The sequence below is a fragment of the Ornithorhynchus anatinus genome, chromosome 16, assembly GCF_004115215.2.
Source record: "Ornithorhynchus anatinus isolate Pmale09 chromosome 16, mOrnAna1.pri.v4, whole genome shotgun sequence".
Classification (NCBI taxonomy): domain Eukaryota; kingdom Metazoa; phylum Chordata; class Mammalia; order Monotremata; family Ornithorhynchidae; genus Ornithorhynchus; species Ornithorhynchus anatinus.
The window spans coordinates 12800889-12824012 of NC_041743.1; the positions used below are offsets into that span (position 1 = coordinate 12800889).

The window sequence follows — 23124 nt, forward strand, 5'->3', positions numbered from 1 at the left end:
GATTTGCTTGTCTCCACCCCAGCGCTTAGTACAGTGCCTGGCACATAGTATGCGCTTAATAAATACCATAATTATTATTATGATGATGATCTCTGCCCTCAAAGAGGTTAATGTGATTAACAAGAACTTTTTAACAGAGGATAATAGCAAAAGCCTTGTGTTGGTAAAAATAATGTATATGTACAGTGTTTATACACACCTACCTACATAAATGCTCTTAGCTGGATCATGATTTAAGTTCAGTTCTTTCTTTGAACATGTGAAAGTAATTACTATACCTGTCTATCCACACTTTAAGCAAGAGCCGTACTAATCCCGGAAATGTATAAGATGTGGAAACGAATATTAAAAATATGAATGAAGAAGGATTTAATTTTTTAAAAGAGTAAGACTGCTTCTAATGCCTGTTTACCCAGAGGTAGTTCTTCTTTCCTTGTGCCAAGCACTGTATTAAGCACTGGGGTAGAGACGAGATAATCAGTTTGGACACAGTGCCCATACCACACAGGGCTCACAGTCTAAGTTGAAGGAAAAACAGGTATTTAATCTCCACTTTACAGATGAGGAAATTCTTCTTCTTTCCTTAATGATATTTGTTCAGCACATATTATTTTCCAGATATTGTTCTAAGTGCTGGAGGAGGTGATAGTTAATCAGGTTGAAAGCAGTCCAGCGACCCATATGGGCCTCAACGTCTTGATCCCCATTTTACGGCTGAGGTAACTGAGGCACAGAGAAGTGAAGTGACTTGCCCAAGGTCACACAGCAGATAAGTGGCAGAGCTAGGATTTGAACCCAGGTCCTTTGACTCTCAGGCTCATGCTTTTTCCACTAGGCCAGGCCAGGTTCCCTGACTCCAAAGCACCATGTACTTTCCACTAGGCTGGGCTTAATATTGCAGGAGCCTCAGTTTCCCTTAAAAAAGTCTACGATAGCATCAGCAAAGAAATTCAGTGGCTGCAACTTACTATTCCGTGCTAATTCAGCTTTGTCATTGTGAGAAGAGTGGTGAAAACCAATGGTGAGATCTTGCAGGATAAAATGACTTTCAGTTTTTACAAGTCATTTCTCTTCTGTGAATGTGTAAAACCCTGTTTTGCAAATGTCAGCACTGAAGTGACAGCTGAGTGCTAATCCAAGGCGAATGCATTTATTTCGTGAACAGACCCGATTGAAAGGTTTCCAATATATTTTACTGAACCTTTTGAATGAGAATCTGCCTTTAATCATTCTTCTTTTCCCTGAAGCAAAGCCAACAGAGGCATGCGTTAATGGACAATTGCTATTTTTATGAAGCTAAGTGTTATTTTCAAAAGAGTGTGCCGCCAAAGCATAGCATTTCCTATGCGACATCACATTTTACCAGAAACAACCCGGACTAATTGTTCACTAAATTAGCTCAAAGAAGTGTGGAAATGGGTAGTGCTATTGGTTTTATATTCCTACAGATATAAAACCAACTCGTTGTGAGCAGGAAATGTGTCTGTTTGTTGTTATATTGTACTCCCCCAAGCGCTCAGTACAGTGCTTTGCACACAGTAAGGGCTCAATAAAGCAACTGAATGAATGCTCAACCCCGTCTCTAGTTGTCAGATATATTTTCTAGAAATCATTTGCTGTGAGGTTTCATTAAAGCCTGAGTTTTCAGACCCTGAATGTAAAAGAACAAACAGATAATGAGTGGGAGATAGGCTTATAAATTCTCAATTTAACCCTCAATGTGGAGGCGCACTTGAAAGAAATAGATCTTAACAATAATGATTGCTTATTTTGCAGGTTTAACCCAGCTACGGTACTCGGAGAGAGAGAACTTTGAAGTGGGAAGAGGCTTCGTTTGAAATATAAAGACGATTCTTGAACAGCATAGCGAAACCCAAAATGTCCTCTATAGATCCTTATCAACACATTATAGTAAGTATAGTTTTTGTTTTTTTGGCATGTATTTCAGAGAATAGGCACCCCACCGTAATATCACACATGGAACTATTGTACTAAACTTTCATTATGTGTACAATCTCTGAATGGGTTCTGACTTTTAGGACATTAGCCAGAAAGGATGGATTCAGAGAAAACGGTGTCTGTTATGAAACTGAAATTCATGGGCAGTTAAACATTTCTACTTCCTTAAAATGATCTCTTATCGGGCTGAGGGTTTCAGCTTGTGTAGTCACGTCCTTGCAATGAGTCTGCAAAGGAAGAGTGTTAGGGACCAGCTTTAGTGAGAAATTTACCCTTGATGCAGGAACAATTGGCTCGAGTGTAAAAGAAAAATACTGGTTTAATGCCTCCGGGAAAAGAAAACCAGCAGAGAAGTCTCATTCACTGCTGGTCTCTTGCTTCCCTCCTGCACGGAACTCTCTCTCCCTTCACGTGCAGCAGACTAATACTCTCCCCATCTTCAAAAGTCTTTCGAAAATCACGTCTCCTCCAGGAAGCCTTCCCTGACTAACCTCTCCTCTCCCCCTTCCTATTTTCCTGTACTTTCATTTCAACACTTCTGAATCGAAAACCTAAATCATCAATCAATCAACCGTATTTATTGAGCGCTTACTTTATACAGTGCGCCGTACTCAGCACTCGAGAGAGTCGGATATAACAGAGTTGGTAAAGTTCCCCATCCACAGTGAGCTTGCAGTCTAGAGGAGGAAACAGACGTTAATATAAATGAATAAATTATGGTTATGGACATAAGTGCTTTGGGGCTGAGGGAGGGGTGAATAAAAGGTGCAAATTCAAGTGTAAGGGTGAGGCAGAAGGGAATGGGAGAAGTTGAAGGAAAGATGTGGTCGGGGAAGGCCTCTTGGAGGAGATGTGCCTTCAATAAGGCTCGGAAAGTGGGGTGAGTGATCGCCTGTCAGATATGAAGACGGAGGGTCATACCAGGCCAGAGGCACAACTAGCCCTTCATTCATCCATTCAATCGCATTTATTGAGCACTTACTGTGTGCAGAGCACTGTACTAAGCGCTTGGAAAATACAATTCAGCAACAGACAGAGACAATCCCTACCCAACAACGATCTCACACTAAGTACTCACCACTTCCCACCACCACGGATACCAGTTTTATGTATATTTTTTAAAAACTCCATTGCGTCCCCTATCTGACATTTATTTTAGTGTCTTCCTCCCCCTCGCTAGATTGTAAGCGCCTTGAGGACAGGGTCCGCGTCTTACTAACTCTTTTCACTTGACCAATCAATAAATGTTATTTATTGAACGCTCCCTAAGTGTAGAACACTAAATTGAGTGTTTGGCAGAGTAAGAAAATGGAGCTGGTGGACATAGTCACCTGTCTATGAGGAGTTTATTTCCAAGTACTCTGGGCAAATGCAAGCACTGTACAAATTCAAGATATTTTTAGGGTTGATGAGAGCATTGAATGGCAGGGAATGATCAGTTTACTGTTGTATTGGACTCTCCTAAGAGACTCTCCTACAGTGTTCTGCACAAAGGAAGTGCTCAATAATAATGAATGACAGGTAACAAGGTGTGGAGTATGAGCGGAAGGATGCGCCGCGTCTTTACAGATAGCACAAATTTAAAAGGGAGCTCTTGCTAACATTAGGATATCTGTAAAAGCCCTGAAAGTACCTCGAAGAAAATGGATTCTCTTTCGCGGAAATAATGTTTATGTTGAATGGGACTGTAATATATGCAGATCGCATGGAGAATTGGGAATAAAAAAAGGGCAACCCGAAGAAAAGATTCTTTAAAAGTGTGAATAATCCGTATTTCCCCTCCCTGGTTCTGTTTGCTCTGATATTCAGTTTTATCTCCAACAAGCAGAGTGGGTGAGTAGAAAGAGCATAGGTTGGGGACCTGAGTTCTAATCCCATCCAAATCTGCCACTTTCCTAATGTGTGACCTTGGGCAGATTCTCTGTCCCTCAGTTCCTTCATCTGCAAAACATGGATTATTCAATACCTGTTCTCCCTCCTACTGAGTTTGTGAGCTCTATCTGGGATCTGGTTTTCTTGTATCAATCCTAGCGCTCAGTACGGTGCTTGGCACAACATTTTTATTATTATTATTTTAAGACACTTGCCAGCCAGATATCACATTCAGCCAGTGAACAGTGCCTAACATCTTGTGGCCTAATCACGGTGTAATTAATGCTAAGTACAAAGAAGCTGCTCGAAGGCCTGTGCATCCAGCTTTTATCCACATCACTAGAGTTCATGATTGTTCCTGTCCATATTTTGCAAATAATAATAATAACTGTGGTATTTTCTAAGTGCTTGCGATATGCCAAGCGCTGTGGAAGATGAAATACAATCAGATAAGACACAGTCTTCCGTCCACAGGGGGCTGACAATCTAGTGGGGAGGGAGAACAAGTATTTAATCCCCATTATACAGATGAGAGCCAAGGTACAGAGAAATTGGGCCAGTCAGTCAGTCGTATTTATTGAATACTTGCTGTGTTCAGAGCACTCCACCAAACGCTGGGGAGAGTAAAATATAACCCTAAACAGACACATTCCCTGCCCACAACTTGTCCAAAATCACGCAACAGGAGAGTGGCAGACTCTGGGTTAGAACTCGGGTCTCCTGACCACCAGGCCCATTCTTTTTTCCACTATGTCGTGCTACTTGGTGAATAGTTCATATTTTGAGATTCTATTTGGTGGTAGTACAAAATATAGGCTTTTCTACCAATTTCGGGGACATTCTATATACAGCTTTATCCCATGGCTGGTCATTTGATTCCCAGTCTTTTGACTCCACTCTCCTGCACAAGTGAAGCCATCCTTTTTCCAGAGTTTCCCACCATCCCAGTGGGTCCCCATCACACCCTCCAGTAGCCTCCACCCTGGGAAAATTAATCATTAATTAATTAATTGATTAATTAACTATGGTATCTGTTAAACACTATGTGCCAGACACTGTTCAGAGCGTTGGTGTAGATCGAAGATAATCGGGTTGGACACAGTCCCTGTCCCAAATAGGGCTCACAGTCTCAATTACCGTATTACAGCTGAGGAAGGTGAGGCCCAGAGAAATTACGTGACTTGCCCAAGGTCACACAGCATCCAAGTGGCAGATAGGATTAGAACCCATGACCATCAGACTCCTAGGCCTGTACTCTATCCATCAGGCCATGCTGATTAGAAAGGATAGGTGGAATAGCATTCCTCCAGCCCGCCAATGCTTTTCTTTTATATTAATAATAATAATAATGTTGGTATTTTTAAGCACTTACTATATGCAGAGCACTGCTCTAAGCGTTGGGGTAAATACAGGGTAATCAGGTTGTCCCACGTGAGGCTCACAGTCTTCATCCCCATTTTACAGATGAGGTAACCGAGGCACAGTGAAGTGACTTGCCCACAGTCACACAGCTGACAAATGGCAGAGCTGGGATTTGAACCCATGACCTCTGACTCCCAGGTCCGGGCTCTTTCCACTGAGGCACGCTGCTTCTCTAATGCCACACTGCTTCATTTATGCTATTCATATATATTTATTTTATGTACTGTCACCATTTCATGCCATTTCTCTGCACTGACATGACCCGGAGGTAAAATAGCTCAGCAGTCAATCAATTGGAAGTGAAGTGATTGGGAGTTAAAAGGTGTAGAAGCCTCTAACCAGGAGAATCTCCTGCTCAATCTTCACATGAAGGGGAGAACAGAGATGAAAGTAGAGAAGTGGGTAGACCAGCTGACGACCGCTTGCTCTGAATACGAGTCCTGCTGCTGTACTTTAATCCATTCTCAGTCCTCAGTTCCTCTTGTCACCTCTAATAAGTTGCTGCAATGTTTCATAAGTAGTTACATAAAAGTAATAGTTGCATCATCGTCCTCCATCCGCATGGGCAGCCTCGGATGAAAATCTGGCACTAACGTCAACGAGGTGAAGTTAGTCGGCATTTCAATTTCTCCCATCTGAATAGAAAATGTTTAAATTCCCAAGTCCATCAGCCTCCTCTAGCACCTTCCTCTGTATAGTTCAGGAGATTTGGGAAAACCCCTCTCTCAGTATCTCTTTCTCCCCATCCGATCACGTGTTTGTGTAACAGACTTTTGAGCATAGAATTGAGGGAAACGCGGTCATACCAGGTACGAATAATCTGAAATTAAACACTAAATTGCCTAGCATCAAAACATCAACTCAACAAATGTTATGATGGTGATAGTTGAGTCATTGATCAAACAGATTGTTTCGGCTTCTTTTGCTGAGTAGGAAGAATTCCGATAGATACCACCCCTGGAAGTCCAATGAAGGAGCTTTTATCCGTGGCCTGGATTAACCCGTTGCTTCATCCGAAGAAATTGGTAGCACCTAGAGTTATGCGAATCCCTTAATGTTGTCTCCAGTGGAAGAGCCTGGGCCGGTCAAATGGTCAGCGTCTCTTCCTTTCGACTGGAAAAAGCTGAGAGTCAAGTTGACTATGTCTGCTTTTTCAACTTGGATTTTTTGCGTTTAGAATTGATTACTCACTGGTATTTAGTGAGCATATACTGTGTGCAGATCACTCGGGAAAGTACCGTACAACAGACATGATAGATGAGATCCCTGTCCACAAGGACCGTACGGTCTACAAGGGAGTTATAGACGGGTTGCTTTTCAGTTCATGGAAAAGTCTGTGATTGGAATGTTTCATGATTGGTGTTCAGAGATTTATTTTAGACAACTGTCCCCATCCCGATACTCAGCTACAATGTTTAAAGCTTGCAGACTTCTTGGGAAACATATTTTTATGAGATTTTCAAATTGGCCATAAAATCCGTACAGTGTCGAAACTTGGCGGAGACTAAATCCTGAGGTCAGTGGCGTATTTGATATTCCAATTACTTTTGGGGTTTCTGGATTCCTGTGGAACCCTGAGGCCCCCGAAAGGCTTAAAAATACTCTGATTTGAATTTTAACTACATAGTGAATTTTTAAGCAGATTTCTTAACCAGGAGCTCTCCCCTCACCGCCAAACTATTAGGCTATATGGGCTGAAGATAGCCACTTTCCAAAGGGACACCTGTAAATGTGTCATAGCAATCAAAATTTTATCATCTCATCTATAAAATCTAGGGAGAAGGGAAGGGGAATGCCACTCTTATTTTGAAACTTTTTTTTTTTTACGGGGAGTGATTTTATCCAGGAAAGTCCTTACTATTTCCATTGACAGTTTTCAAAGCAACCCGCAAGCGTGCACCCGCAAATAGCTGCATTAACATAGAGAAAGGGTGGGGAAACCCATAGCGTGGCAATCTGGTTAATGAGCTGCTGTTGCCAGAGAGTGTGATGCTCTTTGTCAGATGCCCAGGGGCCAAGGAAGATTGGCAGCTTTCAACATTGCGAAGTTGGTGCAGAGAAATGTGGCAATACTAATAGGCAAGGAAGAGCAACTGACAGAAGGGATCTTGGTTTCTCAAGTGGTGAGTTTTAACAGAAAGGTAGTGGAGACTGGGGTGGCTAGAGGAATTTCCCAAAATATAACAAATGAGTTCTCAAAACCCAGAAAACTATTTTCAGGCCAGAAAAAGGAACATTAGACTAACCCTCTAGACTGAAAGCTCACTGTGGGCAGAGAAAATGTCTTCCAACTCTGTTTTATTGTACTGTCCCAACCACTTAGTACAGTGCTCTGCACACAGGAAGCGCTCAAATAAATGCCACCGATTGATTGATTGATGAGGAAAATAATTGAAATACGCATTAGGTTTCTTAGTCTGAGAACAATGAGAACATCGACATGGTTGTCGAGTTACCAAAGGCATACTAGAAAATCAATGCTATATTTACTTATAAAGCTCAGAAAGGTTCACATCGGTTAATAAAGCCAAAATGAACTGCTGACCCGATGGTGTTGGTGGACCTATTCTAGAAATAGACTATAGCGTCTGTCCTGGGTCCAGTCAGAAAGAAGTTCGTACTCTGTGGTTCTCCTACATACCTGCAGTTTAATCTGAATTCTGAGGGTGGGTTGATATTACCCAGTATATTTTAGTCTGTGTAGGACTTCCTGGCCAAAGGATTTAGTGGCCTTTCTGGTGGTTGCCCCACAGCGAACTGATGGTTTAAGAGAAAAGTGAACATTGACTCTAACGTATGGTAAGTGAGAGCTTAAAGCCCTTAGCTCTCACAGGTCAGGGGCTGTGTCTGCTAACTCTTTTATACTCTCCCAACTACACAGTAAGGCCTCATTAACTGCCACTGATTACTTGGATCATTTTTCTCTGGAGTTCATATGTCTATCAACTCTGTTGTTTTGTACTTTCCAAAGCACTTAGCACTGTACTAATTGCATTACTCACATTTGCTTCCTTTGAAGTACATCTGCTATTTTGGTCCGGTTTTTTTTCCTCTCTTGGTTTGGCTTTCTACTTATTTGCCTATTCTTAAGTCTTTGGACCGTATGCCTCTGAGCTAGCAGAATTAGTGAAGGCAGAGATCATGTCTACCAACTGTATTACACTCTCCCAATCTCTTAGTATAGTAGAGATCATTGATTCACTGATTGATTGATTCACTCAATTATACGGCTCTGTTTCAGTAATGGAGATCCAAATCTATGTGTAGGATTTTCCAAGGGCAGATCGGTACATACCTCAGTATCCTTCAGATAAATTGCTAGTTTGCAGTTCCTTCAGTTGTTTAAGAAAAATGCACAAGTTTAGTACATGGCACCCATGAGGACTATAATGTACTTGGCCACTTTTCTATCCAGGAAGAAAGACAAGTGAAATTTGGGGTCTGGTATTGGAAATTCCTGTATCCCTAATAGAGTTTTTTGTTTGTCGGTTTTTTTTTTTTGTAACCTCGACAACGAGAAGCTATTTTTGTTATGCTGCTCACAGTAACGGGGGATCATTTCATCCATGATTGAAAGCCTGTCCTCTCCGGAATCCCAGCTTGACATAATTCCGCTCTATAAGAAAGTTGTTATTTCAAGTGTTAAATAGGGTTTTCGGGGGAGGCGGGCGGGGTGGGGGGAAGGCGAAAAGGAAAATGGAAAAGAACCTGGTTAGAGCAGTGGGAGACGCTAGAGACAAAGTAAGAAGTTTAGCCAGGACTCCAGGCTAAGCCTTTGTTTTCTTATGAAAAGATCTTGAATGACTAAGTGGGTGGGGCCTCCATTTGACATCTCTATTGAAATATGGTACCTCAAACCACCTAATATCATTTGGCAGAGTGCTGAGTCATCAGTTTCCCTTAGGGACTACTATCTGTTGATTCAACAATACCATTTCCTCTGGCACCCGAGCGGAGACCTAAGGTGTCCTATCCAAGTAGGAACCTAGCCCAGTCCGGCTTAGCTTGAGATCTGACAAGATCATGGCCCCCGGGGATTATGGTGGTAGATTCCTTTTTTTTTTTCCTGAAAAAAGCCTATCCGAATAAAAACCGGTTACGCTTAGCCCCACTGGCTTTGTGGAACCCTATCTTGTTAAACCCTATATCGCACTCAAGTTGGGGGGCAGGTGTTGTCCAGAGGGTTTGCCCAGAGAGGTGTTACTTTCCTCAAGGCCCATTTTTATAGCCTGCTTATTATTAGGAAGGCACCATAACACTTCCTTCTTATCACTCTGTTATCTATCTCTGGTTACTAGTTCTTTAGGCTGAAAGGGAAGCAGCTGTTTTTAAGGAGTCGATAACAGGTAAGCGATCTGATCAGATAGTGTAGCCTAAGGGGATGCATTTATTATTCATCCGAACATAAGAACATGAGCAACAACAACATAGTAAGAGCTCAAGAAATATCCTTGAATGATCGAATGACTGATTGACCGAGTCCCGTCGATAGGCCATCCAGCCCACTGTTCTGACTCCACCGGTGATGGCGGGACGCTTGGAGGACTGTGCAGTGTTTTCCCTACTTCACATATATGTTAAGGTTTAATTAAGAAGAAGAAGAAGAAGAATTATGGTGCTTGTTAAGCACTTATTGTGTGCCAGGCACCGTATCAAGCTCTGGGGTGGATACCCGCAGATTGGCGTGGCCACCGTCCCTGTCCCACATGTCCCACGTGAGGCTCACGGTCTCGCTTCTCATTTTACAGATGAGGTAAGTGAGGCACAGAGAAGTTAAGTGACTTGCCCAAGGTCTCACAGCAGGCAAGTGGTGGAGCCGGGATTAGAACCCATGACCTTCTGACTCCCAGGCCTGCACTCCATCCACTACCCCCTGTTGCTTCTCCTGCTGCTTTTAGGGAGGAAACCGTCTAAACATCCATAATTTTTCCCCTCTAATCTGTTTCCTCTAATCACTTATAGGAGCCCCTATTTGTGGATATATTCAAAGTTTTCAATCACTCGGTGGTATTTTTTGATTCCTCACTGTATGCAGAGGTCTGTGCTAAGTGCTTGGGACCATAGACAGAGTTAGCAGGTATGATCCCTGCCCTCAAAAACCTTACAGTGTAGTTCAACCTTTCTTGACTTAATGATGTTTTTGGCCTTCACAACTTCTGGGGCTAACAAGTCTTGCCCTCTGGGAGAGGAAATGGTTCCTTCTGTATTAAGTATAGTATATATATAGAAAACACATCGTGGCTTAGTGGAAAGAGCAGAGGCTTGGGAGTCAGAGGTTGTGGGTTCAAATCCTGGCTCCACCACTTGTGAGCTGTGCGACTGTGGGCAAGTCACTTCGCTTCTCTGTGCCTCAGTGACCTCATCTGTAAAATGGGGATTAAGACTGTGAGTCCCACGTGGGACAACATGATAACCCTGTATCTTCCCCAGTGCTTAGAACAGTGCTCTGCACATAGTAAGCGCTTAACAAATACCAACATTATTAATCGCTTGGAAAGTACCATTCGGCAACAAGTAGAGACAATCCCTACCCACCAACGGGCTCACAGTCTAGAAATATAATAACATTATCATCAAAGGTATTTACTGAGCACTTACTATGTGCAAAACACTGTTCTAAGCACTTGGGAGAGTACAGTCCAACAGAGTGGGCTGACACGTTCCCTAAATATGAAAGAATTAGCCATTTGATTGACTCCATCCGGGTAGACCACTCAAATGGATGATCGGGACCACACGTTAATTTTTGGTCTGTGTGATCTCTTTAGCCCCCAACCACTTGACATTTCCTCAGACTTCTATTTCGTGTGGATCACGCAGACACCAGGCTTTGACTTGTCTGTCGTATCAGGGTTGAATGCCCGACTGTCAGGCACAAAGCCTAATTGTATTGGTACAGTGCCCAAAGAGGTGGAGCAGGACTGATTTCAATTTTTTTTTTATTTTAATGATTTGAAAAACCCAGCTTCAGGGGAGTGACTGTATTCAACCTGTAGTCTTATTTATGGAATGGACTGAACTTCTAGTAAAGACTCAGGGAGTTGTGGGGAAAAGGGAAAGAGAAGCAGTTTGAGGAGTAAAAAAGATGTTCAAGGTATGCAGTTTTATTTGCCTTTGAATAGGAGGGGGGTTTTTAAGACAGAAAAAAAATGAAAGGGAAGGTTTTACATCTTTCTTTTGAGTGTATATCTCACTGTGATATAATTTAATTTTCAGGTGGAACACCAGTACTCCCACAAGTTCACCGTGATTGTTTTACGAGCCACCAAGGTGACAAAAGGTGCCTTTGGTGACTTGCGTAAGTATTACCGCGTGCTTGCTTCCTTTTGAGCTCTTCCATCGTCTTGTACTCTCTCTAACCCACGCCGCACCAAGCTAAAAGTAAGTTCATTCAGTCTGAAAGAATAAGCGCTTTACCTTGACTCTGAGTTCTTCCTTGGGAACCCGGTCACTCTGTATCCTTTGAAAAGCCAGATAATGTGAGTTCAGAGTGACTGAACTTTTCGGGAATGTGAAAGCCAGATAACAAAGATGCTGCCATCCCACTGATTTGCTTTAAGTGTGAAGAACACTGTGGTACTGTTTCCTGTGTGAATGAGAGGGTGTGTGCATCTCTGTCTATGGAAATTCATGTGGTGTTTTATTTGGCTAGAGAATTAGTGAAGGCACCTGTGAATCTAGGAAAGGTAAAAAAATTTATGCCTTGAATAAATTTATCTTTATCTTTTACATGTCATTTTTTGTAGAGGGAAGGGTGCAGGTTAAGCTTAGTTCTTGACTTTATAAAACTATTGTGATCATAGCCTAGGGCATATTTGTACTTTATTCCTCTAAAATATTCATTCAGTCGTATTTATTAAGTGCGTACTGTGTGAAGGGCACTGTACTAAACGCCTGGGATAGTACAAAACAACAATAAACAGTGACTTGCCCTGCCCAGAATGAGCTCCGTCTAGAAGGGGGGATACAGACATCAATATAAAAAAATAAAATTACAGATATATGCATAAGTGCTATGGGGCTGGGGGGTGAGGGTAGAGCAAAGGGAACAAGTCAGGGCAACGCAGAACGGAGTGGGACATGATGAAAAGCGGGGTGCAGTCTGGGAAAGCCTCTTGGAGGAGATGTAGCTTCAATATGGCTTTGAAGTGGGGGAGAATAATTGTTCGCTAGATATGAGGAGGGAGCGTGTTCTAGGCCAGAGGCAGGTCGTGCGTCAGCAGTGAGACGGGTGAGATGGGGGCACAGTGAAAAGTTTAGCACTAGAGGAGTGAAATATGCGGGCTGGGTTGTAGGAGAGAAGTGAGGTGAAGTAGGAGGGGGCAAGGTGATGGAGGGCGTTAAAGCCAAGGGTGAGGAGTTTTTGTTCGATACAGAGGTGATTGGGCAACCACTGGAGACTTTTGAAGGTGGGGGGGGGGTGACGTGTTCTGAATGTTTCTGAAGAAAGATGATCCAGGCAGCGGAGTGAAGTATGGCCTGGAGTGGGGAGAGACAGGAGGTCGGGAGGTCAGTAAGGAGGCTGATGCAGTAATCAAGGTGGGATAGGATGAGCGATTGGATTAACATGGTAGCGGTTCGGTTAGAGAGGAGAGGGCGGATTTTAGCGATGTTGCGAAGATGGGACCGACAGGATTTGGTGACCGATTGAATATGCGACTTGAATGAGAGGGAGGAATCAAGTCAAGGATAACGCCGAGATTGCGGGCTTGTGACACGGGGAGGAAGGCGTTACCGTCTATAGCGATGGGAAAGTCAGGGAGAGGACAGGGTTTGGGTGGGAAGATAAGGAGCTGTTTGGCAAATGTTAAGTGTGAGGTGATGGGAGGACATCCAAGTAGGGAGATCTAGAAGGCAGGAGGTGATGCGAGCCTGGAGAGAAGGAGAGAGGTCAGGGGAGGAGATGGAGATTTGGGTATCAAATCTTGTTACCCGGTGGTCTCCTCACCTCTGGAATCTCTGACAGCTAATGGCCCCTCTGTTCTACCAATCAATCAATCATTCAGTGGTATTTATTGAGCACTTACTTTGTACAGAACAACATACGGAGTGCTTTGGAGAGTAAAGTACAACATAATTAGCGGGCACATTCCCGGCCCGTAAGTAACTTTCCACCGGGCTTTTGCGTATGTACCCACCTTTCTCGCGGTGTGCCCCAACTTGGCTCTGAGGTCTCGCCGTGCCAATTTGGGGTGGCGGCTGCTTGGTTCTGAAGGCAGTCTTAGCTGGAGCCGCTGGACAAGCCCTCGGGCACCATTTCGAACTCACGTCATCAGAGGCAGCTGCCACCAACGAGGAGTTCCCAGTAGCCTCGGAGTATCTGCCCTGGAAACCTACAAACCCACTGAGGGTTTGGTGTGGGCTTGTTTTCTGTTTCCAGGAGCTTGAAGTAGGATTGGTATGGTCTCCGAACCACCTCTCCACCCCCAAAGTCCTCGGGGATGTTCGGGACCTAAGATGTGCCTGGGTTTTGTTCCCACCCATCGCCGGACTAGCTGAAAAGGTAGGGGGCGAGGGGAAGGTCTGCCCTGGAGTGAATTGTCCTCAAACCTCCCAGCCAAACTCAGGGCAGGCCCGGACCTGGGCTCTCTGTCATAAGCAGTGAATTGACTCGAGACCGAATTGTGCCTGGTTACAGCAAATGGTTGGGAGAGTGGGAAAAAAAACCCATCCTTATTTTTCAAAACTAGTGTTTCCACCTTTCCAGTCAGCCTTTCTGAGGACTTCCCAAACTGGAGAGTTGGAACTCTTCCCAGATTTTCCTCAGGTTTTTTACTTCACTTGCCCTCTCTTCTTTAAACTCCCTCTCTTTTGTAAGCTTCTCGTGGGCAGGGGTCGTGACTACTGACTTCATTGTTCAGGGCTCTACACACAGAAAATGCTCAGTAAATGCTATTGATTAACTGAGTGATCCGATTAAAAATCCCTCTGTTTCCTGATTCTTTAAAGAACTCCTCGTGGGGAAGGAACATGTCTACCAACTTTTTTTTATGGTATTTGTTAAGTGCTTACTCTGTTCCAGGCACTAAACTAAGTACTGGGCAGATAAAAGCTAAGATAATGAGGTTGGACATAGTCCATATCCTACATGGGGCTCACAGTCTTAATCAGTTTACAGATGAGGTAACTGAGGCACGGAGAAGTTAAGTGACTCGTTGAAGGTCACACACCTGACAAATGGCAGATTCAGGATTAGAACCCGGTTCCTTCTGACTCCCAGGGCCGTGCTCTACACATTAGGCAACCTTGTACCGACTCTGCTATATTCTACTCGCTCAAGCGCTTAGTACAGTGCTCTGTATTCAAAGCTCAATCAATACAATTGATTGATAACCAAATTTCAGAAGAAAAATAATATTTAGGAGAGAAGGGCCTTTAAAATCTGTTTTGCAGAGAGGAGCTCACACTGGTCTTGAAGTCTCCTTTGTTTTTTATGACTGATGAGTGGGTACAGCTAACTAGAAGACTGCCTTTCTCTCAGCCAACTATGACCGCATTCTTAATTTGCCAGATGTCCAGAAGCCATATCTAATTTGCCTTTTTTATTATCCATTTAAACAAAGTAGGCATCGGCCATCCTCTTTCTTAGTACAGAGGTGTGATCCGTCAAAACCACAGGACTCAGTGTGTTGCCTGATTCAGTTAGCACAAGATCCTCTGTCAAATACACTGTAACTCTCTCACATTTCCTCCTGCCATCAGGACATCTGTACTTGGATGCCCCATCAACACCTCAAACATAACACCCAAACCCTCCCTTTCGCATCGCTATAGACGACACCATTCACTGTGCTCCCTGCCGCTTCACAGGACCATAATCTTGATATTACCTGTGACTCATCTCTCTCAGTTAACCACCATATTCAGTCTGTCTCCAAATTCTGTAGGTTCTACCTTCACAACTTCGCTAAAATCCATCCTATGCCCTCCAGCCAAACTGCTACTATGCTGATCCAATCACTTATATGCCGCCTTGACTACTGCATCAGCCTCTTTGCTGACCTCCCCAACTCTAGACCTTACTTCACTCTGCTGCCCAGATCAGTTTTCTAAAAACAAAGTTTAGTTCACATCTCTCCACTCCTCAAAAATCTCTAGTGGTTGCTCATCCCTCCCTACATCAGAGATAAATTCCTTACCATTGGCATTAAAGCATTCATTCAGCTCACCCCCTCCAATCTTACCTTGCTGACTTCTTACTACAACCCAGCCTGCTCGCTAGGCTTCTCCAATGCCAACCTCAATTAGACCACAGACTCATCTATTTAGCAACGACACCTTGCCCACATATTCCCTTTGGCCTAGAATTCCCTCCCCTTTCATATGTGACCACGCTCACTCCTTCAAAACCTTATTTACATCACAGAGGCCTTTCCCGACTAAGCCTTTATTTCCCTACTCCCTCTCCCTTTTGCATCCCTCTTGCAATTGGATTTGAACGATTTCAAGCACTCTATCACCTCGCCCCCTCCTATCTTACCTCACTGCTTTCCCACCACAACCCAGGCTGCACGCTTTTGCTTCTCGATGGCTAACCTACTCACTGTACCTCGATCTCATCTATCTCACCTCGGCCTCGGCTTGGCACACCCTCCCTCTTCATAAACAACAGGCTCTCACTCTCTCCACCCTCAAAACCTTATTCAAAGCACATCTCCTCTAAGAGGCCTTCTGCAACTAAGCCTTCATTTCTTCTTCTCCCACTCCCTTCTGCATCGCCCTTGCACTTGGTTTGGCACCTCTTATTCACCCTTTCCTCTGCCCCCCCAGCATTTATGAACATATCCATAATTTATTATTTTTGGTATTTTAATGTCTTTCTCCTCCTCTGGACTGTAAGCTCATTATGAGCAGGAAACGTTTCTACCCACTCTGTTATACTGTACTCTCCCAAGGGCTTAGTACAATGCTCTGCACATAGTAAATACTCAGTAAATACAGTTGATTGATTTAAGCACTCGATATTCATCTCATCGTCAGCCCCACAGCACTTATATACATATATATCCATATTGCATTTTAATGTCTGTCTCCCCGTCTAGACTGTAAACCCCTTGTGGACAGGGAGCGTATCCGTTAACTCTGTTGGATAGTAGTCTCCCAAGCCCTTAGTAGAGTGCTCTGCACATAGTAAGCACTCAACAAATACCATTAATTGATTGATGGATTTTACTTGCACTCTTTGTCCTTTTCTTAGTAAACAAGTCGTTCGGGCAAAGTCATTATCAAGGTAATGATAATCTGAGGCTTGAAAAACCTCAAGCTTTTGCTTCATGATTTTTGAGATCAATGATTAACCTAAGTCAGAGTTTCCATGTTCTAGACTCAGCTGCTGATCTGTATCAAATTCCCAATTTTGTAATAATCTCTGGGGGAAGGCGTGAGGTGCGAAACCTCCCCTCTCTCTACACTCTCTAAGTTTTATAATTCTGAGCTGAGTCACGCAACGCAAACTAAGTAGGGTACACTCTTTCAAATGTACAGAGTTTTAAGGAAAATTCCATTTTGCCACCCTTCCTCAATCTCAGCCTGGAATCCATTTCAGGTAGAACCATTTTAGAAACTCCTTGACTTCTTGCATCATACCATGACGGAATGTGGTCACTAATCAAGGTGGTAAAAATGAATTTAATTTGTCAAATAATTTACATGCAATTCCTGCCATACCTTTTCCTCTGTGATTAAAAGTACCCGAAGGACCTGTCTATGCCTATTCCTTCCTTCCCCATTCCTTCCCCACAGTGCGCTTACAGTCTAGAGGATTTCACTTCATTTAGAACTTTAAAATGAATCCTTTTTTCTAAGTGCACTGGTTGTTAATCAGCTGAGAAAACCCACACAATCAAGGTTGACGTGGTATTGGGATTTTAATACATATAACACGTACGCATATTCTCTGCTGTGCGTATATGCATGACTGTCTGGGTGGGGAGTGGGGGGGTTTGTGTGCGTTTGTATGTGTGCTTGTGTGTGAGTGATAGCTCAGAATGACATAATATTTAAGGGTGCTTTGCTGTAAAGCCAAGAGCAGGTTTAGAAATCTGGTCACAAGAAAAGCAATTTCTGGCTCATTTTCAAGAGTGTTGCTTTTAGCATGGTTTTGAATAGCGGCAGAGAATAAATTAAAATTCACACCTTCTGGTGAACAGATTTCATCGTTCGTGTTACAAGGTAATCCCATCCCAAACTGAATGTTGGTCTTGTTCATCATTTTTTAATTACCTTAGCAGTACTTTAGTTCACAGAATGTCACCATCTCTTTCAGCAGTTTTGTTGAGAACATTCGGTACTGTGCGTACTGTTTGTTCATCTTCAGAGTAGCAAGGATATGTTTTTTGAAACAACAGTAAATATCTATCTGCACGATATATGTAATTAGTATAGAATGTATAATGTTAGCAAGAAAAGAGTAGTTTGATCCATTTACTTGCAGTGTTAAAGAACATAAAGAGCCCTGCAGAGAAGAGAAGATGGACTGCATCAACTTATATTTATTTTTCAGTACCAGTGAATATAAATTAAAATACCCAAAAGATAAAATTGAGAATGTTTCTAGCCTTTATAAGAGTATACAAAAATATCACGCGACTGAATTTTTTGTGCTTCCGTTTTCACTGCCTAGAAATGATTGTGGTATTTGTTAAGGACTTTCTATACACCAAGCCATGGAGTAAGAACCAGATAATCAGGTCGGAAACAGTCACAGTTACAATCTAAATAGGAAGGAGAATGGGTATTGAATCCCCAATTGGGGGAGGAGGAAACGGAAGCACAGAGAAGTTAATCCACTTGCCCAAGATCACACAGCAGGTGGGCAGGGGTGGGATTAGAACCCATGCCCTCTGATTCCCAGGCCCATGTTCGTTTCACTAGGCCACATTGCTTTTCATGATTGATGGGAAGTTGTTATAAAAGGATAGAATGGCAAAAACTGTTAGGTTTCTTAATGTAGTTATCATCAGTGGTATTTATTAAGGGTTTAATGTGTGCAGAGAGCTTGGGAGAGCAGAACACAACAGAGCTGGTAGATCCATTTCCTGTCCACCGGAAGCTTACAATCTAGCTGTCTTCCCGTGCCACCCACGAAGACCTCAGCTAGATAACTCATTGCTATTTCAGATTCTTATTTTAGGAAATATTCGCATGCTCAACTGAAATAATTTATATAATTAGCGCTCTTAACAATAATAGAAAACATCATGCCTTCAAGCTTTGCCATTTTCTAGTCTTTGGTCAGCTCCCATCTATCTGTTATTCTTTTAGAACACCCGTTACTGAATGAAAGATTTACTGCTTCTTTCTTGCCTATTTTCCATCTTTTCGTTTTAATTCTAGGTGTAGACTTGTCGATTTGTAACTTTTAGTTTTTTGGAGACTTTCAGTGCTGATTAGTTATCCCTGCAAGGAGTGACAGGGAGGATTTGGCTCTTGGAAATATCACAAACCCAATTGTTAAAACATTTTTTATCTAAGTGTGACTTGCTGTACTCTGAAGTGTGGGGAAAAAGTTGATGGAATCTCCAAGAGGATTTTGTGAACTTTTACTTCAGTCGATCAATCAATCAAATTTATCGAGTGGTTTCCTTGTGCAGAGCACTGTCCTAAGTGCTTGAGAGAGTGCAGTATATGAGTTGGTAGATCCATTCCTCCCCACGGTGCGCTTACAGTCTAGAAGATTTCACTTCATTTAGAACTTTAAAATGAATTCTTTTTTCTAACTGCACTGGTTGTTAATCAGCTGAGAAAACCCACACAGTCAAGGTTGACGTGGTATTGGGATTTTAAATAGCAATGCTGATGCTCTAACTCATTCTGAATTGCTCACCTGCAACAGTGAAAATATAAATTCTTTGAAAGTTCTCCGTGATCTTTCAAACAGAATCTTAAACCACATTTCCTACGTCAGAGATGATTTTCACATCAGGCTTGTGCTGCATGAGCGGCTCGCTTCACCGTTGTCTGCCACTACTTCTTTCCTGAAAAATCCACGTGGATGAACTTTGCATTTCTCTTAGTTTTTCTTATTGTTGCCGTTTATAAACTACACTCTTTGAAAGGAGTTCCCTATGTTTCATCAGAGGAGAACTACTTTAGAGGTGGGACACTGGCAACTGGACGGCATAAATGAAATCAACCCCGACAGAACAGGAAAGAACAATAGGTGTAAAATGCCGTCATTGAGTGACCTTCGGTTAAATCTTTTTCAGAATGTGAGGAGCCAGAATAGGACATAGCTATCCTGCGTAGCGGCTTTACTTATTGGAAAACAGTTTTTGAAAATAGATTGTTCAAAGGAATAATCTTGACTTTGCAAAGCACTAATGAATATCTGATAAAAACCGTGATGGGAATTAATAATGGCACAGTTTTGTTTTAATGAGCATGGTCTTACCTGTCAAGCAGGTGACCTTTACATCTCTGTGGGCAGCAAAGGAGGATCGAGTCCACTTATCTCGAAAGCCCTTTTTTCTCATCAGGTATACAGTGCTATTTCCTTTCCAGTTTCTGGGTTTTTTGAGCCTTGAGTGAAGAGAGGTGATATTAAAATAGCATGGCCCAGTAGAAAGAGCACGGACCCGGATTCTAATTCCAGCTCTGCCACATATCTGCTGTGTGACACCTCAGACAAGTCACTTAACTTCTCTGTGCCTCAGTTCCCTCATCTGTAAAGTAGAGATTAAGAATGTGAGCCCCATGTGGGATGGAGACTGTGTCCAACCTGAATAGCTTTGCTAGTTTTGTGACCTTGGGCAAGTCTTTCGACTTCTCTGTGCTTCAGTTTCCTCAATCGTAAAGTGAGGATTCTATGCCTATTTTCCCTCCCACTTTGACTATGAGTCCCATGTATGTTGGGGACTCTGTCCAACCTGATAATCTTGTCCTCGCCCCTGAGCTTAGAACAGTGCTTGACGCATAGTAAGCACTTAGCACGTACCAGAATAATAATGATATAATTCCTATTCTTGAAGAACTGAGTAGATCCAAGTGAAGGGACTGAACTGACTTGTTCTCTGGCTGGTCGATTGGAATTATCGTCACTCAGAAGGAACCCTTTATGGCTACTTTGGAAGTTCATAGTAAAATCTTGGCCAGCATCCAAAAACCGATATTTCAGGTTTCTCATTCTGTATGTAGAGCTCGCTTCACCATTATCCACCATTGAAAAAGCTCCATAACATCAGTATTAAGAGGGATCTTCAGTTCAGTTCTTCATATATGACAATTACTCTCCCCACCTTCAAAACCTTATTGAAGGCACATCTCTTCCAGGAGGCCCTCCCTGACTAAGCCTTTATTTCCTCTTCTCCCACTCTCTTCTGTGTCATCCTGATTTGCTCCCTTTATTCCCCATCCCCTCAGCCCCACAGCGCTTATGTACATATCCTTTATTTATTTATTTATATTAATGTCTGTTTCCCCTCTTAGACTGTAATCTTACTGTGGGCAGGGAATGCGCCTGTTATATCGTTATATTGTACTCTCCCAAGTGCTTAGAACAGTGCTCTGCCCCCAGAAAGTGCTCAGTAAATCCGATTGATTGATCGATGGATCTCACAGGACTCTCAGATTGAACCCCAGCCATCTGCCGCCTTAAAGGATCTTCCCCTGAATCATAAACACTTTCCCAGTATCGACCTGCAGGTTGTGGTCGATGGTGAGTCTCGGTTTACTAATGTTTTGGCGAGTTTTATGGTATCCGCCCATCAGTTTTCCATTTTTAATATGCCTGCTAGCAATTATCTTCTAGTGGTCTGTACATGGAAAGCAATTTCATGGTGAGTAACTATTTCAAGGCACACCTTTTGACCCAGCCCCTTCACGGGACTGAGGGAGATGACACATGATGTTACCCCTTTCATAACTGAACACGTGCTTTCAGCGTAACGTCACGGGCGGTAATAATAACTGTGATATTTGTTAAGCGCTTACTATGTGCCAAGCACTGGGCTGGATATGAGACAGTCAGGACAGACGCAATCCCTGTCGCACCTGGAGGATGGGAAGTGTATGTAGTAGGTTGTATGGGAAGCAGCCTAACGGACAGAGCACGGACCCCGGAATCAGAACGTCGTGAGTTCTAATCCTGGTTCCGCCACTTTTCTGCTATGTGACCTTAGGCAAGTCACTTCACTTCTCTGTGCCTCAGTGACCTCATCTGTAAAATGGGGAATAAGACCGGGAGCCCTAAGCGGGACGGGGACTGTAACCAAATCGATCTCCTTGTATCCACCCCAGCTCTTAGTACAGTGCGTGGCACATAGTAAACGCTTAACAAATACCATTATTATTATTATTTGGGGTTCACCGTCTAAGTGAGAGAGAGAACAGGTTCTCAATTCCCATTCCACAGATGAGGAGACTGACGCACAGGGAAGTTAAGTGACTTGTCTAAGGTTACAGAACAGGCAAGCGGTGGAGCCAGCATTAGAATCCTCCGATTCCCAGGCCTTGGATCTATCCACTAGATCACACCTTCTTTTCAAATGGCAAAACTCACATTTATGTGGCTTAGTGGAAAGAGCACAGACTTGGGAGTTAGAGGTCGTGGGTTCCAATTCTGGGTCTCCCACTTGTCTGCTGTGTGGCTCTGGGCTAGTCACTTCACTTCTCTGTCCCTCAGTGACCTCATCTGGAAAATGGGGATTAAGACTATGAGCCCCACGTGGGACATCCTGATTACCTTGTATCTACCCCAGCTCTTACAACGGTGCTTGGCACATAGTAAGCGCTTAACAAATACCATCATCATTATCATTAACCCTATCTGAGAAAAGTAATGCCCATTTGATACAATATAAACCGTGGCCCAAGTCAAGTTGGCTTCTTACAAATCAGAAGAGAAATTTACCTTTAAGACACGGCCTCTTTGAAAGCTGGCTAAGCAGACAGACAAACCCCAGGTAAGAAAGCCCACAGATGTATACCACACTTTCTGGACCCTTTTGAAATCTGTTAAAAACAAAATCCCTACCCTAACCCCATGTGCTTTCCATTCAGTTCATTTAACAATTCTGACTTTTAACCCTGTGTTTCTGGTATCACTTTGATAGTCTAAACTTTAGAAGATATGCTCTTTCTCTACAGCCAGAGAATTGTAGTATGTTAATCAGTCAGTCTATCAGTGGTGTTTACTGAGCGCTTACTGTGTGCAGAGTACACACAGCACTTGGGAAAGTACACAACAGATTTTGTAGAAAGGATCTCAGCCCTCAAGTAGTTAAGGCTGATAGTTATTGAAGAATACCAAAAAGGATCTCATCCATGGATAGATTTCCTGCTCTAATGAAATCTCTCTTCATCTGAATCATACCTGCCCTCAGAAAAATTGCACTGGGGCCATAAAGGTAATTTTAATTGAAGAAAGAAGCCTAGATAAAATTCTTTCATCTCAGATTTAAAAAAAAACCCAAACTTTTTATTCTTTCATATCTTTTCCATGCAGTTTCCCAGAAGGAGAAAAAAGAGTATTTAACATTCCACAGATATTCTCCTTCACATCCAGATAGCACAGGTATTTTTGTTCCCCATCCAGATAAGAGGCAGTGAGATAGTGAATAGAAGTCTAGTTTAGCCGAAACCAAAAGGGATTTTGGTTATTTCTTGAATGGCCATACATACCCCTGAATCATTTTTCTAATCGCTTCCCTTTCTGTACTGCACACGAACATCCTCGTCTTTTCACTATTTTCTCATTTCCAGACTATAATAGGTTTGTTTTGTAAACTCATCTGATATGGTGTGATAGAGGGTGTGAACTTTGCTAAACTCTCTCCTGTTGTCTTTCGAACTGACTTCCATACTTCGCAGGTTCATCTACCTTTGAAAAGTGAAGAAATATGCTTCCAAAAGCAAAAGTTTGTAGATTAACTC

General features: G+C 42.8%; 1 protein-coding gene across 1 annotated transcript in view; it reads left to right on the forward strand.

The window, feature by feature from the left end:
• The window catches only part of PLA2G4A (phospholipase A2 group IVA), a 110979-nt gene that overhangs the window by 22971 nt on the left and 64884 nt on the right, over nt 1–23124 (forward strand). Inside the window, exons 2-3 of the mRNA XM_001516265.4 lie at nt 1777–1911; nt 11470–11551. Of these exons, the coding sequence (XP_001516315.1) occupies nt 1879–1911; nt 11470–11551 (115 nt within the window). The 5' untranslated portion in view covers nt 1777–1878. The remainder of the gene's footprint in view (nt 1–1776; nt 1912–11469; nt 11552–23124) is intronic.